This window comes from Podarcis raffonei, chromosome 3, assembly GCF_027172205.1.
Source record: "Podarcis raffonei isolate rPodRaf1 chromosome 3, rPodRaf1.pri, whole genome shotgun sequence".
Classification (NCBI taxonomy): Eukaryota; Metazoa; Chordata; class Lepidosauria; order Squamata; family Lacertidae; genus Podarcis; species Podarcis raffonei.
This window is the reverse complement of record NC_070604.1, coordinates 124,428,607-124,444,332: the sequence shown is the minus strand read 5'-3', so window position 1 is coordinate 124,444,332 and position 15,726 is coordinate 124,428,607. Positions and strand designations below refer to the sequence as shown.

Genomic DNA, 15,726 nt, shown 5'->3' with positions numbered 1-15,726 from the left:
GCTCCCCCCTCCATGGCTTGGTCCTCCCTGATGAGCAAGGAGTTTGCTTCCCTGCCATGGCATCCTTTTTGATCTCCTGGCCAGACCACTTTGCCAAGCGGGGGAAGGATCTGCCCTCGTCTGTCATGGCTGCTTCAGTTGGGATCCCTGCACTGCAGGGGGTTGGACTGGATGACCCGGGGGGGGAGCCCTCCCAATTCTGTACAGCTGTTTAAACTCATAGGATGTCTTGCAGACTCGACTCCACGGCAGGGAGCTTGCTGGAAAGGGAAGACACTCGTGCAAACACCGACGAATGGCAGGCCTCGCCTGGGGGGGGCGGGGCTGGGTTGCATTGCACACCAAAGACACTGAGGCAGGCAAAGGGGGGGCAGTAGCAGGGGGGGCCCCGTGCCTGCCTGGAATGTGACACGAAGAAGAACAGGGTGCGCAGGGGCAGGTGCTCAGTCTCTCCTCTCCTCTCTGGCTGGGCAGCTGAGGCGGCCCTGGCGGTGGAGGTGGGCAGAGGAGACCCCCCCCCCCGCCACCCCTGCTGGCCCTGGGATTCCCAGCGCCTCCCGGCTGAGGTTGGCAGTTGGAGGGCACCAAGGGGGCAGCGCTGGGCTCAGTCCTGTGGGTCCTGGCACTGGCGGCAGCTGGCCATGTCGTCCAGGTAGCGCTCCACCTGGATGGTGCAGGAGACGAAGCCAAACTTGCTCTGCAGGACAGCTGTGGCCTCTTGCAGCACCGCCTCCATGTCGGCACCAGAGTCTGCAAGAGGAGAGACCCAGAAAGGGGTCAGCCGGGCAAAGGCAGCACCAGCCTCTGCCTGCCCTGCACACCCAAGGAGAGGCTTGGCGTTTGCAGGATCATCTAGCCCAGCATCCTGTTCTCACAGCGGCCAAATGCCTCTATGATCCTGGGAATCGAGATAGACTGCCTCTGCACCTGGAGGCTCCATAAGAACGAAAGAAGAGCTTGCTGGATCAGGCCAGTGGCTCAGCCTCCTGTTCTCACAGTGGCCAACCAGATGCCCATCAAGGGAAACTACAGAACATCATAGGGGGGGTGACCTGAAAACAGGCATTTCCCCCCATTGCCTCTGTATTATGGGATGCCCTTTGCTGTAGAGGTCTTCTAAAGACATCCTTTCTCCCCTGGCCTTTCCTGATCCATAAGATTGGGCCCTGTCATTTATTTATTTATTTATTTGTCAGTTCCCCAGATTCCTGATTTTATGCTGCTGTTTTACTGGTTCCATGTTGCATTTTTCTTTTAATGAAACTTTTAAGTGGTGCACCACTTTGAGTTTTTAAAATATTAAGTGGCTATGAAATGCCTTAAAATGAATAGATAACATTCCCAGATATACCAATTGATTTTTGTCCTGGATAGATGTGTTTTGCTTTTGAGGCATTTTAAACTCAGGGTAGCGTCCCGAAATGTGGTCCCCCTGCCTGCAGTCTGAGGTGGTACAGTTCCCACCCCCATCGCCTGGGGCTTTTGCCCTCTCAGGGGCTGCTGGATTTCCTCAGGGGGTCCTGGGCACTCAGAGCAGGGTGGGGTGGGGGGTGCTCACCAATTGCCAGGTGCACAGCCACCACGTGATGGCTGAGGGTCAAGGCCCAGAGGTGGAGGTTGTGAGCCCCCTTCACGCCCTTGACGGACAGCAGCACTTCCTTCACAGCTTTGAACTCCACACCCCGCGGAGACCCTGGAAGAGAGGGAGGCAGGGTGGTAACAGACTTGGCTGGGGTCCCTCCAAACCCCCAGCTCCCACCCTTGGAGGAGCAGATGTGGTGCCGTCTCCCTGGAGCAGAGCAAGGGAGGGGCACCTCCTGCTGGAGATGGTTGCTCAGTAGTGTAGCGGGGTGCGGGGTCACCGGGGCAGTTGCCCCGGGCAAAAAATTGTTAAGGTGTGCAAAATTTCAACAACCGGTGTAGCCTTAAAACAGCCATGTGCTTCCACAAGTGGACTCTGATGAAAACGGCTTCTCCATGCGAACCAGAAAGTGAGCTCTCCAGACAACGCAAGACCCTGGGCTCTGGCAACCCATGCTATGCCATGCAGCCACTGGCAGACAAGGCAGGTGTAGGGGTGCAAATATCCAGAGTGTGGGGGTCAGGTGGGATTGCTATGAGGAATTATGAAATACGGAGCAAGCCATTGTGTCTGCAATGAAAGCATTGCGTTGACTGGGTTTGATTCATTGACAATAATTTCTTATCAAATCCCACAAGCCTCTGCACCTCTGCCATTTGCTTTCTCTACGCCTCAGACTTCCCTTAGCCAGTTAACAAGGTGGCCTCATTTGACCTGAGAGGGTTGGAACTCACCTTCCATGAGCACCCGGAAGACGTCGCGGAGGATGGTCACAGTGGAGCCCACCACAAAGACCGAGAAGAGGAAAGTGCTGATGGGGTCTGCAATCTTGTACTGGGGCTGCAAAGCAGAGGAGGAGGAGAGGCAGGGATAGACACAGACAAGATCCCTGCACTGACACACAGGACCCCTAGGACAGATTTAGGGGGCAGCCCCATTCCCCAGGCAGAAATCCTTGCATGGATGTGACACACTCCTCAGCGCTACTTGGGATCCAACCCAATTGTTGCTTTGGTATGTAAATTTTGTTAATTAATTAAGTCTAATAAGGGGAGGGGGAGTAGCCTTCCAAGATATCTGGCCTCAGAGATACAGCTGCCTCACTCTCTGTGGTTCCAGCAGGAGGAACTGGACCCAGAGAGTGGAAGCTGCAGGGAAGCTGCTTTGCCTGGACGTTGAGGGGGAAGAGGACCTCTTGGGCCACAGACAGGCCTCCTGGGGAGTTGGCAGGGTGTACCTTAAGGGCTGGCTCCACTCCATTTGCCAGGACCAGGAAATATTTAAATAAGAACGCCCATGGTGCTCTGATTCTTAATTTGTGCTGCTTTTTTAATTTGGCAATTTAAACTGATCTACTGCATCGTTTGTATTTGATGCACCGTCCCTCTTAATTGCAATGGGTGCTGGTCAATGCAAAAAAAGGGAAATCTCTTTAGCTGTGATTCCTAGATGACTCTTGGGGGTCCCTTCCAACTCTACCATTCTATGATTCCAGGGAAACAGACAGTGCTTCAGGGAGGGAGGCTCTGGGTCCCTATCCAGAGCAGGATGCCTGGTCCCCCTACCTTGAAGTAGATGACGGTTGCAGCCACGAAGACCCCGATGCTCTGGAGCAGGTCGCCCACCACGTGCACAAAGGCGGCTCGGACGCTGGTGTTGCTGTGGGTGGGCACTGCAGGCGCACCGCAGGGGCTCTCCCCAATCCGCTCGTAGCCCCCCGTGCTCACCCCATGGCTGTGGGGGGAGCCCGACTGGTGCAGAAGGTAGGCCATGCTGCAGAGAGGGGTGGCAAGAGCTATGAGCCAAGGCTTTGGGGGTGGGGACACACCCTTCCCCTCCCAGGGCAAGGCAGCCATTGGGGTACCACCCCAGACCCTCCAAGTGTTTTCCAGGGACATCCCTGATTTAGAGAAGCCGTCCTCGTTTCTGATTTGATCCTGGAATGTCTCACTTTTCCCTATTTCCATTGGATAAATGTTGGGGGTTCTGGAGTTATCCGACCCCCAAGCCGTCTGAAGGCAATCCTGTATAAAGAAGGGTATTTTTAATGGTTAATGTTCTACAGTGGTACCTCTGGATGTGAACGGTATCTGTTCCGGAGCCCCATGCGCATCCTAAAGCGAACACAACCTGCGTCCGCACATGCATGGGTCGCGATTCACTGCTTCCGCACATGCGAGTGATGTCATTTTGAGCATCCGCACATACGCGAGCGGCGAAACCCAGAAGTAATGCACTCTGTTACTTCTGGGTCGCCACGGAGCGCAACCTGAAAACGCTCAACCTGAAGCTACTTCAACCCGAGGTATGACTGTATTATGATTTTATATATGTTGGAAGCTGCCCAGAGTGGCTGGGACAACCCAGTAAGATGTGTGGCGTACAAATACTAAAATGATTATTATGAAATGGGGCGTCCCTATTTTTATCAGAGAAATGTTGGAGGGTCTGCCATCCGCCTCAGCAGCCTCTTGCCCACCACAGCTCTTGGGCCCTGCTTGTGGGCAGAATGCTGCCTTCTACAAAGATCTTAAGGGCTGCCATGTGGACGACGGAGCGAGCGTGTTTCCCCCTGCTCCGGAGGGGAGGACTCGAACCCATGGCTTCAAGTGACAAGAATGGAGATTCCGACTCAACATCAGGAAGAACTTTCTAACAGTAGGAGCTGTTCCGCAGTGGATCGGTCTCCCTCAGGAGACGGTGGACTCTCCTTCCTTGGAGGTTTCTAAGCAGAGGCTGGAGGCCATCTGTCATGGATGCTTTAGCAGAGATTCCTGCATTGCAGGGGGCTGGACTAGATGGCCCTGGGGTTCCTTCCAACTCTACCATTCTGAGATACTATGGAGGTTTTTGAGCAGCGGTTGGCTGGCTACCTGGCAGGGATTCCTTGGCTGTGATTCCTGCATGGTGTGGGGTTGGGCTATAATTAAATGAACTGACCAGAGGCAGCCCCTGACAATGGGAGTGTGTTGTGCCTGAGAATCCGTCCTCCGCCTCCCTCAATGCCCCACGCCAGGCCTCACATGATGTTCACGCCCACAGCGCAGGCCGAGGTGCCCAGCATGGCGGAGGCTTCGATCTCGTAGTCGTTGCTGATGATGCGGGCTGAGGCCAGGTAGACCAGCACTCCCGTGACGATCCAGATGGAGAGGACCGAGGCCAAGGCGCCCAGCGTCTCTGGGGGGGGGAGTTGGGGGGGAGAGAGGGAGGTGCCAGTCAGGGGTGCCTTGCCAAAGTAGCCCTGTGCCCTCCCTCCAAGTTGGGGAGCACCAAGGCCAGCTCTGGGCCTTTTCCCTGAGGCTGCCTGGAACCCGAACCCGGATCAGCAGGTTGGAAGATGTTCCTGGGTCTCTCAGACCTGCCTGCTTGTCCCCAAGGCCAGTTCGCAGAGGAGTCCTTTGCCCTGTCCTGAGAAGACGAGAAGGCTGGCATTGGGCCAGGGAGACCTGCTGCTGCCAAATCTCTGCTTAGGTTCATGACTTAGCCCCCCTCCCATTCTCACCCTAGCCTATCTCACAAGGTTGGCGGGAAGCTGAAACACTGCTCCAAGGTCTGTCGAATAAAGAGCAGGGTGGGGAACGTTTGGCCCAACAGGTGTTCCTGAACTACAACTCCCATCAGCCCCAGCAAGCAGGGCTGGTAGCCAGAGGTTGGTGGGATTTGCAGTTTGGTAACGCCTGGAGGGTTCCCTGCAGCTGGAATAGGACACAATTGACTCCTGCAGGGAGTTCTTTCGGCTCCCCACAAAATGGGCAGCAGGGAGGAAGAAGATGGGGGGGCAGGAGGGGAAATGACCCCCCCAAGCAGGATCAGAGAAGAGGCGCAGAAAGGCTATGGGGCAGCCGAGTCAAGCCCTGGCAGCAGGGAAGGCCCCTTGGAGAGTCTGGGGGTCTTTCACTTTGTGGGGACAAGCCATGAAAAAAGCCCTTTGATCTCTTTCAAGTACTGAAGAGGCCATTTGAATCCATTTCTTCTTCTCTTTCATCCTCCATCAGTCTTCCCTCCATCCATTTGCCTTCTGCCTTTTTCAGAGAACAATTTGTGAGCCTTTCTGGCTCCTTGGCTGCCTGGCTCTATTGTGCCACCACTTCAGAGGGAAGCAAGAAGGGAAGGAGGGAGGCAGTCCCCCCCCAGCAGCCTTTGTACTGTAATGGGAGAAGCATCTCGCTGCTGCTGCTGCTGCCGCCGCCGCACCCCAAATGGGGCACCCAGAGGCCAGTCGGCTTGGCAGGCCCTCCAAGGCTTCCTTTCCACTCTGCCTGATGAAGCCTTTCCTGCTTTTTTGGGGACGCAGTGCAGTTGGCCTCTTGGGCTGAAGACTGTGGTGGCGAAGGGGCAGTGGGAGAAGCGGGTGAGGCAGAAGCAGCAGCAGTGACCCTCGGCTCCCCCTTGGGAGAGCCCCCCTTATGGCCTTGTGGGACTGGCGGGGTGGGGACCCGGGTGGAGGATCTGGAGGTACCTGAGCGGTGCCAGCCGAAACTCATGATCTTGGTGGCCGGGCGCGTGGAGACCCAGAGCGAGAAGAGGCTCACGCCCATGCTGCCCATGTCTGTCAGCAGGTGGGCTGCGTCTGTCATGATGGCCAGGCTGTGAGCCAAGTACCCACCTGAAAGGCAAGCAGAGCTGTGTTGTGGAGGGAGGGGTGAAGGACCGGGGGGGGGGGAGGCCCTGGCTCTAGCCAGGATACCCTCTCAGCCCCTCTCAGGCAGACTTCCTGGGTCTTTGTAAGGGTGAGCTGAGTCTAGTGCTGCTGCCGTGATTTATCTCCTCTGCCCTTTGACGGGTTTTTTGCTGTGTCAATCGCTTTGCTGTCAACTGATTCCTGCTCATTATCTTAATGAACACCTTGAAAGAGACCCCGGAAAGTCAGCAAAGAACTGCAAAACAGATAAAATAAATGTGAATCAAATGAAAATTGAAACATCCTCTCTCAGCCACAAAGTGGATTCAGGCACTAGGAGAGGGTATATATTTTTTAGTTATTTTTCTTCTTTGCTCACATGAGTGAGATCAGCAGAGTGCCACCCTTTGCAGCTTTAAACTTGGAAGCTAAGGCAGGTTTGATTTCTAGAAACAATAATCAAGGATGCTTTAAGACAGGCTGGTTTTTCCTGGTCTTACCCCTGAAAAACAACAATCACACCAACATTGTTTTGTGAAGAAATAAAAGTAGTATTTACTTACATAATCTAAGTCTTGAGGCAGCCATTACAGTAGCAAAATGAAGGCAGGTTTATAACTACTATCTAAGTTACAAAAGTATAAAATGTAAATTCAAAAATGGTGTGTGTGTGGTCAGCTTGAAGAAAGAGAGGGGTCCCCAGGCAGGAAAGAAGCAGGCCAAGACAGACAAAGGAAGTGATCTCACAGAGTTCTCTCTAGCAAATTTTACGGGGAAAGCTCTGTGAGCCTCAGCCCCTTCACGTGCCCGTCTGGCAAAACATGACTTGTTGGCTTGACTGCAATAATATCCCAGAGGATGCTCCCTGGGTGTCTGGCCCTTTGTCTCTCAGATGACCCCATCCGCCTGGAAGGAGAAAAGCAGGTGGCCATCGGCACTCCCACCCAACAGGTGTGTTGTCCTTGTTCCTTGAAGAAGGAAGAGAACCCCCAGGGCATCCCAGAGAGCTTTTCTGTGGCTCTGAGCCTCTCTCGGGTCAATGGAGCTGCCTGCCACTGTCTTGGTGGTCCATGAACCTCCCTCCCAGAACCGCTTCCCAGCCCCACTGACCTATGACCTCTCCGATCATGAAGAGGAAGCAGACCCCGCAGGCGATGCTGAGCTTCCTCTGAGCCTGGAGCTTCAGCTGGCTCTGGCTGGGGGAGCAGGGCCCCTGGTGGCAGTGGGGGGCCAGGCGGCGCTCCATCTCCAGGCCCCCGGACACTTCCGCATGCCCATTCTCCAGGGGGAGGCTGGGGAAGGCATCCTGGGCGCCTGCAAACAGACTGAGAGAAGGCCGGAACATGAGGGAGGGGCAGTCCCTCAGTCCTGCTCAACCCCCACAGAATACACACGCACAGAATTAGCCCCCTCCTTCCTCATGCCACCCACGGCTGCCTTGTAGAGTCACTCCCCACCCCCCCATTTAACATCTTTCATTTTTATGTAAAGCATACAACCCAATAAAATATGAAACAAACGGGAACAAACACCCGACACGAACTAGAACAAATCACAGACTGGGTTTCTACCCACAAACTAAAGCGAAGGAGTTAGAAGTAATTTTGCAGATTCAGGATAAAGATGAATAGCAGTGTAGAGTTGGGTATGTTTAGCCGGGGAAAGAGCCATCTTCAAATATCTGAAGATGGAGCGAGTTTGTTTTCTCCTGCTCTGGAAGGGACAACCCATGTCAAGGGATTCCAATTTCAATAAAGCCATTTCCAACTGAACAGTGGGAAGAACTTTTTAACAGTCAGAGCTGTTTGACCAAGGCTTGGGAGGCAGTGGACTCTCCCTTCTTGGCTGCCAGTCAGGGAGTCTTTTGCTGTGATTCTTGCATTGCAGCTGATTGGACTAGATGACCGTCAAACTATACAATTCTATGATCCTATGATAAAGCCCTGGTTTTCCCTGTCGTGATGTAAGGAAGTGAGAGCTGGACCATAAAGAAGGCTGATCGCCGAAGAATTGATGCTTTTTGAATTATGGTGCTGGAGGAGACTCTTGAGAGTCCCATGGACTGCAAGAAGATCAAACCTATCCATTCTTAAGGAAATCAGCCCTGAGTGCTCACTGGAAGGACAGATCCTGAAGCTGAGGCTCCAATCTTTTGGCCACCTCATGAGAAGAGAAGACTCCCTGGAAAAGACCCTGATGTTGGGAAAGATGGAGGGCGCAAGGAGAAGGGGACAACAGAGGACGAGGTGGTGGGACAGTGTTCTGGAAGCTACCAGCATGAGTTTGACCAAACTGCGGGAGGCAGTGGAAGACAGGAGGGCCTGGCGTGCTCTGGTCCAGGGGGTCACAAAGAGGCGGACACGACTAAACGACTAAAGAACAACAACAATGATATCAGAAAGTGGCGGACTCTCCTTCCTTGAAGGGCCATCTGCCTGAGATTCCTACATTGCAATACAGTCACTAGGAAAGGGATGTTAAAAAGACACCCAAATGCCAATGCTGGTCTCCTGACTTTCCTAAGGGAGCAAATGCATCTTGATCTGTCAAGGTCTCTGTTTTAATCCACCCAGGGAATCCTGGGCAGTGGGCGCATTCCAGGCTGCACAGGGAAGCCACACAGGTCAATACCAAGCCCTGAATGAAGGGCGCTTTCTTGCATAAAAATGCTCCTCTTCTGGGTTTGGCTGCCCCTTTGGAGCAAGGCAAGGTCTTTTGTCAGCGCCTGGCCTGATCAGAAAGATGCATGTCAAGTGCTCCCAAGAGCCTCGCTGGGGAGGGAATTAATAGCCAAGCTGGCTCCGTGACTGTGGCTCGTCTCCTGGGGCTGCGGGGAGATTTAATCATCTTCCGCCTGGCAGGAACTGGAGAACTGTGATGCCCCTGGACAGTTTGGCCACGGTGGCTGCCTTGCTGCCAGAAGGACCCACTTGGGGAGGCAGCTGGGCCCAGGAGCAGAGCTGGCGGGTGCTGGGCTGGCAGGAAGGAGGCAGCCCAGAAAGCCAGAGGGCAGAATCCTGGAATGGGAGAGAATCGGCTGGGCCATATCCTGATGAAAACCTGCTTTTCTCCAAATAAGGAGACTAAAAAGGGGAAGGTAAGAAAGGCTGATCCGTTAGCAACAGGTCTCAGTGTAGAGAAGCCATGGCTGGCGGAGAATCTCTCCCTCTTCTGGATGGCATGGAAACCTGCACTTGAGTCGTCCTTTGAAATGTCTCAAGGGCCCCCCCCCGTGGGGTTCAGGCCGAGGGCGTTCAGTTCAGGGGGTGGGCGCGCACGCCAGACACAAACGTGACGGGTACAGCGTCCATTTCTCCCACTGCACCTGATGACTTTCTGCCTGCTGCATCAAGGGAGTTCCCTTTGCTCGTCCCTTTTCCCAGGAACAGTCCGAGATTTACACAAGCTGCCCGGTTTCTGGTTTGATTCTGGAATGTCTTACTTTTCCTTACGACAGCCCTATTTCCATCAGAGAAATGTGGAGGATATGGAGTTCTGCTGCCCCAAAGCCAAGGAGAGAAGGAACTATAAAGTTTCCTTTTAAAATGTTTAATGCTTTATTATGTTTTTACATATGTTGCAATCCACTCAGAATGGCTGGGGCAACCCAGTCAGATGGGCAGCGTATTATTATTATTATTATTATTATTATTATTATTATTATTATTAATAGATGTCCCTATTTTCATCGGAGAAATGTTGGCGGGTAGGGAATGGCTGCCGTGAAAAACTCAGGAAGAATTATCCTTCTCCTCCATTCTTGTCCGTCCCGGCCCCCCCCCCCCCAGTTTGCAGGCCTTTCTCTCCTCTATTATCTCACGCCTGGGAGCCTCCCAAGCGGCTCCCCCCACCCCTGCAGAGCAGTATCACGTGGTCCCCTCCGCCCCCTCCCACCCACAGACGGCTGCTGCTGCTCTTCTCTCCATCACTTGCCCCCGCAAAATCCTTTCTCCTTCTCCCGCCTCCCCCCGCAAAGACTGGCTCCCGCAGGCGGGAGAGAGAGAGAAAGGAGCCGTCGAGGGGCGCTGCGCCTCGTCTGAGCAGGGCCCCGATCCAGGGAGCGTAGCTCATGCAGTCCAGACATTGGGGTGGGGCTTTTCCTTCTCGTCTATGCGCACAAGCTGGAACAAGAGACTCGGTCAAGAACATGCGTGTCCGTGTTTCGAGTTTGTGTGAACGCGCGTGTTTTCCTTTCTGCGGCTCAGAGGCCCCCTTGCTGAATTCAGACCGACTCGACGGCGACTCTGGGCTGAGACAGGAGATCCAGAGCCGGGGCTGGAGCCATTGGCGGGGCCGCCCCGCTGCTCTTCCGGGGCAACCCCCAGGACATCGCAGCCGGTCTGGGAGGGAGGAAGCCGCGCCGGGGTGGCGTTCTCTCCCTCGGCCGGGAGGCGCAAGGAGTCCGTGGCGGAGCCCTCTAGGCTGCGGGGGGAAGAGGAAGGGAGAACGGGCGGGGATCCCGTCAAGCCCTCGAGAGGAAACAGCGATGGGGAGCGAGAGAGCGGTGCCCCCCATCCCACTCGAAGTTGGGGTTGCCCCCAGCCAGGAAAAGCGAAGGAGGCGCAGGCAGACCAAAGGAAGCCTAGGGCACGGAAGCACGCCCTCCGAAGGCCAGAAATTGGGGGGTGGGACATAAAAAGAGCTGGATCAGACCAACGGCCCATGAACCCCAGTACCCTCTTCTCACAGTGGCCCCCCAGGTAAGAAGGGGAGGATGGGAAACCCGCAAGTAGGACCCGGGCCCAAAAGCAGCGCTCTCCCGTCCGGGTATTCAGAAGCATCGTCGCCTCCAAGTCCAACCCGCAACTTCTCCTCGCTCCCGACCCTGGACAATTGGGGCTGCCCTCTTCTGAGCCTTTTCCAACTCTGCAATATCCTTTTCGAGGGGAGGCGGCCAGAACAGGACCCCAGCCTTCCCACTTGCCTTTTTCAGCACCTGGGGCTGGCATCTTCACTGAGCTCTCCTGGGACCCCAAAATGTGTGTGTGAGTGTGAAATCATCATCATTTATTTGTGTTGACGTACATCATTTAACACCTGTTTCCACTGAAATGCATTTGGCATTTTAACGCCCACTCGCTTTGTTGGGAGAAATCCTTTTAGAGGTCTTCACAATCTCTTTTGGTTTTCAGGATCCGGAGAAATTTGGTATCCTCAGCGAAGGGATCATGCACAGGTCCCAAGAGGATCCGGGACGACTCCACTTTCTCCATCCCTCCATTGTTCCTCCTCTCTGCTTCCTGCTACTGAATCCTGATCTACACAATAAATATCCTCTTACTCCCTGACTGCTGAGCTTACTCAGGAGTCATGGGCGAGGTATAGTGTTGAGATCCCACGTGCACTTTGTCAACTGGATCACTTCTATCAGCTTCTTGTCACTTTCAACCAATAGCTTAGTGAGATCCGGCGGAAGCCCTGCTGACAGCCTCAGCAGGGCTTGTTCTTCTGTTTGTGTGGTTATTTCATCTTTAAGAACAGAATCCATCCCCTGCGCGCTCCAAGCATTGGCCCCCGCCGCCCACAAAAGAGAGAAAGGCTCGGAATACCCAGAGAGACCAGGGAGGGAGAGGAGAGAAGGTAGAAATGTTTTACTTGTACCCCATCCGCCTCCGTCCTGTTCAGCTATGTCACCCCACGACTTCCTCTTACTCAGTTTCCCTGTTGGAGGATATTTCACACTTTCCCCTGGATTTACTCACACTGAGTTTAGGGATGCAAGAACTCTCGCTTTATGGTGGGAAATACTAACTTGACAGGAAAAACCCTCATTTTAACTAAGGAGAAGCAATGAGCCCGGCTCCCTCTTGCATCTCAGATGCTGAGAGATCCACCCTAGAGGTCTTCTCTCAGGATGGAGAAGGAGAACATGAGGCCGGAGACCTGAGGAGTATCGGTCTAGCACCTGATGGGAGGTCAGCACAAGTTAAAAGGCAGTCTTGGAAGCAGGGCAGTTCCCTTCTCGAACTGTTCTTCCCCATGCAGCCCCACGGCAGCCCCCAGTGCAAGGTGAGTCCTGCGCCCCAGCCCTTCCCACAGGCAGCCAACCGCGCAGGGCAGAATGTCAACATTCCCACACAAAATAGCAGCTCCGAGCGTGTTGGCTGAAAACGTGGCAGGCAGGCATTCGTCAGGGGTTGCTCCCCCGTTGCCGCAACGCTTCCAGGGCTCCAGACGGGCTGGGCTGGATTCCAGGGGCGGCGGCGGCCTCCCCCCCCCCCGCCCCCAGGCAGCATCTCAGCCTCCAGGCACCTGTCCTTGCCGTTGACCTCAGTGACCTTCAAGGCGCCTTTCTTTGGCCAGGCTGCTCTGGAGGACGGGGGGGGGGAGCTGGGTTGGGGGCTGTCTGCACAGGGATGGGGAGCCTGCCCTCCATGTGTGCGCCCCCCCATCTCCTCAAATGCAAGCCCCGGAAAACGAGGCAGCCACGCTCCCCCAGCGCAGATTTCGCCAGCCCACCGCTCAGCTGTCCCTCCCTGGCACCCGGCAGAGCCTTCTGGAGGCAGATGGGGGCACAGAAAACAAGCTGGCACGTGCCAAGGAGGCAGGCTCGACGGCACAGGAAGCGCCTCGTGGGCTGGCAGCGAGGGCCAGGCATCCCCCACCCCCCTCGGGGGGCTCTTTCCAGCCACAGCTGTCCTGCTCCCCCCAAGATGCAACGCCATCACTAGCGGCTGACCGCCAGCCCGTCCATGAGGCGCCCTCTCGGACAGGCGAAAGGCCGACGGGCCTCCTCACCGCTGCTTGGAGAGCCTGTTTCTCCCCCTCGGGCAGTGAGGCTTGGCTGACTGGTTGCCCCCCGAGCGGACCCTGGAGCTGCGAGGTTTCCAGGATGCTGCGCAGGCAAGGCGACCCCGAGGTGGGTCTTGGGGGGGGGCGAGAGGGGTTCTCCGACTGCTAACTCTATGGAGAGACTCCCTGCCTTTGGTGCAGCAGCCCAGATGTGACGAGTGAGAGAGGGGTGTCAATGCAGACGCCGCAAGGAAAGGCTCCCGGGGGCTCTCCGGGAGCAGGGAGCGCCCACCTCGGGCGAGAGGGACCCCCGCCTTCCCCACCCCAGGAAGAACTGAAACGCTCGACACCGGCAGCAGAGCTAAGGCAGAAGCGAAAGATGCCCCGCAAGGAACTGGGAAGGAGACGCCCCCACCTCCACGATTCCCTCTCCCCCCACACTTTTGCGCCTCCCCCTCCCGCCGCTCACGTCCCACTGCCGTGGAATTCCCCACGAGCCGTCCCGGGGGCGGGGGCAGGAATCCAAGGATGCCCTGGAAGGAGGAGACGGAGGAGCGGCACAAGGGGACCCCCTCTGGCCGACCCCCTCGCAACGAACACACGAAGATCCCCAGAAAATGCGGGGGTTCCCGAGCAGGGGGGTGCTGGGGGGCGGCAAGGCGGGGAACCTGCCGGGTGGGGGCCCGGGGACTGGGCAGGGAGGGGGAAGAGGCGGCGGGGGTCCCTGGCTGTCCGGGGAGTGCGGGCGACCAAAGGCCACATCGCTCGGCAGGAGCGTGTAAGATTAAAAACCTCAGGCCGCTTGTGCGGAAAAAGGCAGCCGGGGGCCATCTCAGAGGGGTCTTCAATTGGGTCAGGGGAGCGCCTGGTGGAGTCTCCGGAGGATCCCGGTGGAGGAGAGGAAGGGGCTTCTGCGCGTGGGGACCCCCTTACCTCTTGAGGCGGACGCTGCTGGAGCTGCTGCTACTGCGGCTGCCCACCAGGCGAGCGCTCTCCGAGGGGTCCCTGCCGTCACCCGAGGGGGGCTCCATCGCGTCCAGAAAAGGAGAAACCCCCTGGCTGCTGCGCTCGGGCCTCGGCCTCAGGCAGAGGCGCGCCGGGCACTCTCCATGTGCTCTCAGAAGACTCCGCGTCCTGTTGCTGCAGCCGCCGCTGCCGGCGCCGTCGAGAGGTCCAAGCAGAGGCAACCCCCGGTGGGCGGGCGGGCGAGGAAGGCCCCGCCCCCTAGCCAAAGGCCCCGCCCCCTGCGGGCCGCGGGAAGATGCGCCTTCAGGCCCCCTGACTCGCCTCTTCACTGCCGCGCCGTCGTGGCGCCCGGGAAGGAGGCAGGCTCAGCGCTGAGCGCAGGAGATGCCCGATTGCGCCGGGCCTCCCGAGACGCTGCTCCCTGCTGCTTCGCTTGGACCCCCGGAGGTGGGAAGGCGTCTTGGCGGTCCTCTGGCTCGGCGCTCCGTTGTGGCTGGACGTCAAACCCGGGGAGAGCTCCCCAGGCCCGAGGGGACGGCCCGCAGCTCGGCTCCGGGGCCGGAGGAAAGGCGCTTCGCTGGCGATGTCTCCCCGGCCCAGCAAGAAGAACGGGGCCGGACCGCAGCCCCCGTCCGTCGGCGGGGCGGAGCTGCGGGAAGAGACCGGCGAGAGACGCCGCGCGCGGAGCGAGCCGGTTCCGCCTGGACGGGCGCGCGGGAGGCGCCGCGGGCTGAGTCGGAGCGCTTTCTTCGCCTCGCAGGATCGATATTGATGGCTATCCAATGAAACGGTGATGGAGGTGATGATGGGGCGGCCAAAGAAAAGGGTCTCTCCTCCTAAGGGGACAGGCAGGGACCATTGGAGATCTTCTGCCGGAGAAGGGATCTCAGGAGAGCAGATCCATTGTGTGGCAGGCGGGATTGCTCCCTCCAGCGCAGGGGGAAGAGGCAGCCGGATTTGGGCCTAACTCGGTCCCCCAATCCGGGGCCCGGCAGCCCCCCCCCGCACAATGACCCCCCAAGAGAGAGTCTCAGCCCGTGGAGCGGCGGTGCCCATCAGGCTCCCCCACTTTCTTCCTATCTTACCCGACAAGGAGGCGGCGGCTGCCTAGATCCAGGCACTGCTTGGCTCGTTTTCGCTCGATCCCCGGCGCGCTTCTTCCCGCCCAGGAAACGGAGCTTGCTCTGCCCTCTTCCAGGGGTTTCGCGGCGGGAGAAGCCGAGCCAGCCTCGCCTCGCTCCTCCCGAGGGGGCTCCAAGGTTAGAAAAATGCGGTCGCCCGTCCGAATCCATTTCTCCCGGGCCAAACCCTCTGCGCCGCCCAATTTCGTTTCTTTGTTTTTCTCTGTGAGACGTCAGGGAAGCCGGAGGGCGGAAGGGACGGGAGACCGCAGGGGAGGCGCGTCCTTTGGCTGCCTGCACACCTGAAGCCCCTCACCGGGAGGGGGCAGAAGAAACCTGCAGTCGAGAGCCCGGGCGGGGGGGGGCACTGCGGCTGCCCCCCAAATCTCCCCGTCCATCTTGCGGCTCCGCAGAAATGAGGACGCCTCTCGACACCTTTCCTCGGGGCGGGGAGACGGACTTTTCTAAGGGGGCGGCTGGATTTTTTATTGGAACCGGCGCTGGGGTTTTGCCCAAGGAGGGGCGAACGAGGCGCCCCCTTCCCGGCCTTCCTTTATGGGGCCCGTGTGCGTTTTGCTCCAAAGTGGCGACCCCAAAGGAGGCCCATGCGCCGCGGGACGTTTTTACCGGCGCCGTTGACCGGCTGGACGCCTTCCTGGAGAAGAAAGGCCGCGGGGAAAAGCCCCGAGAGGCGGGTTCCCGGC

General features: G+C 57.2%; 1 protein-coding gene across 1 annotated transcript; it reads right to left on the bottom strand.

Annotated features, from left to right (window-relative positions):
* Positions 1 to 98: 98 nt before the first annotated feature.
* On the bottom strand, positions 99 to 13,970 carry SLC30A3 (solute carrier family 30 member 3). The gene is made up of 8 exons (XM_053383962.1): positions 13,869 to 13,970; positions 7,314 to 7,528; positions 6,042 to 6,188; positions 4,606 to 4,759; positions 3,148 to 3,355; positions 2,317 to 2,422; positions 1,559 to 1,693; positions 99 to 750 (listed from the first exon to the last, which is right to left on the bottom strand). Exons 1-8 carry the CDS (start codon positions 13,964 to 13,966, stop codon positions 605 to 607), a joined length of 1,209 nt encoding a protein of 402 aa, XP_053239937.1. The 5' UTR covers positions 13,967 to 13,970; the 3' UTR covers positions 99 to 604.
* Between the last annotated feature and the right edge of the window lie 1,756 nt (positions 13,971 to 15,726).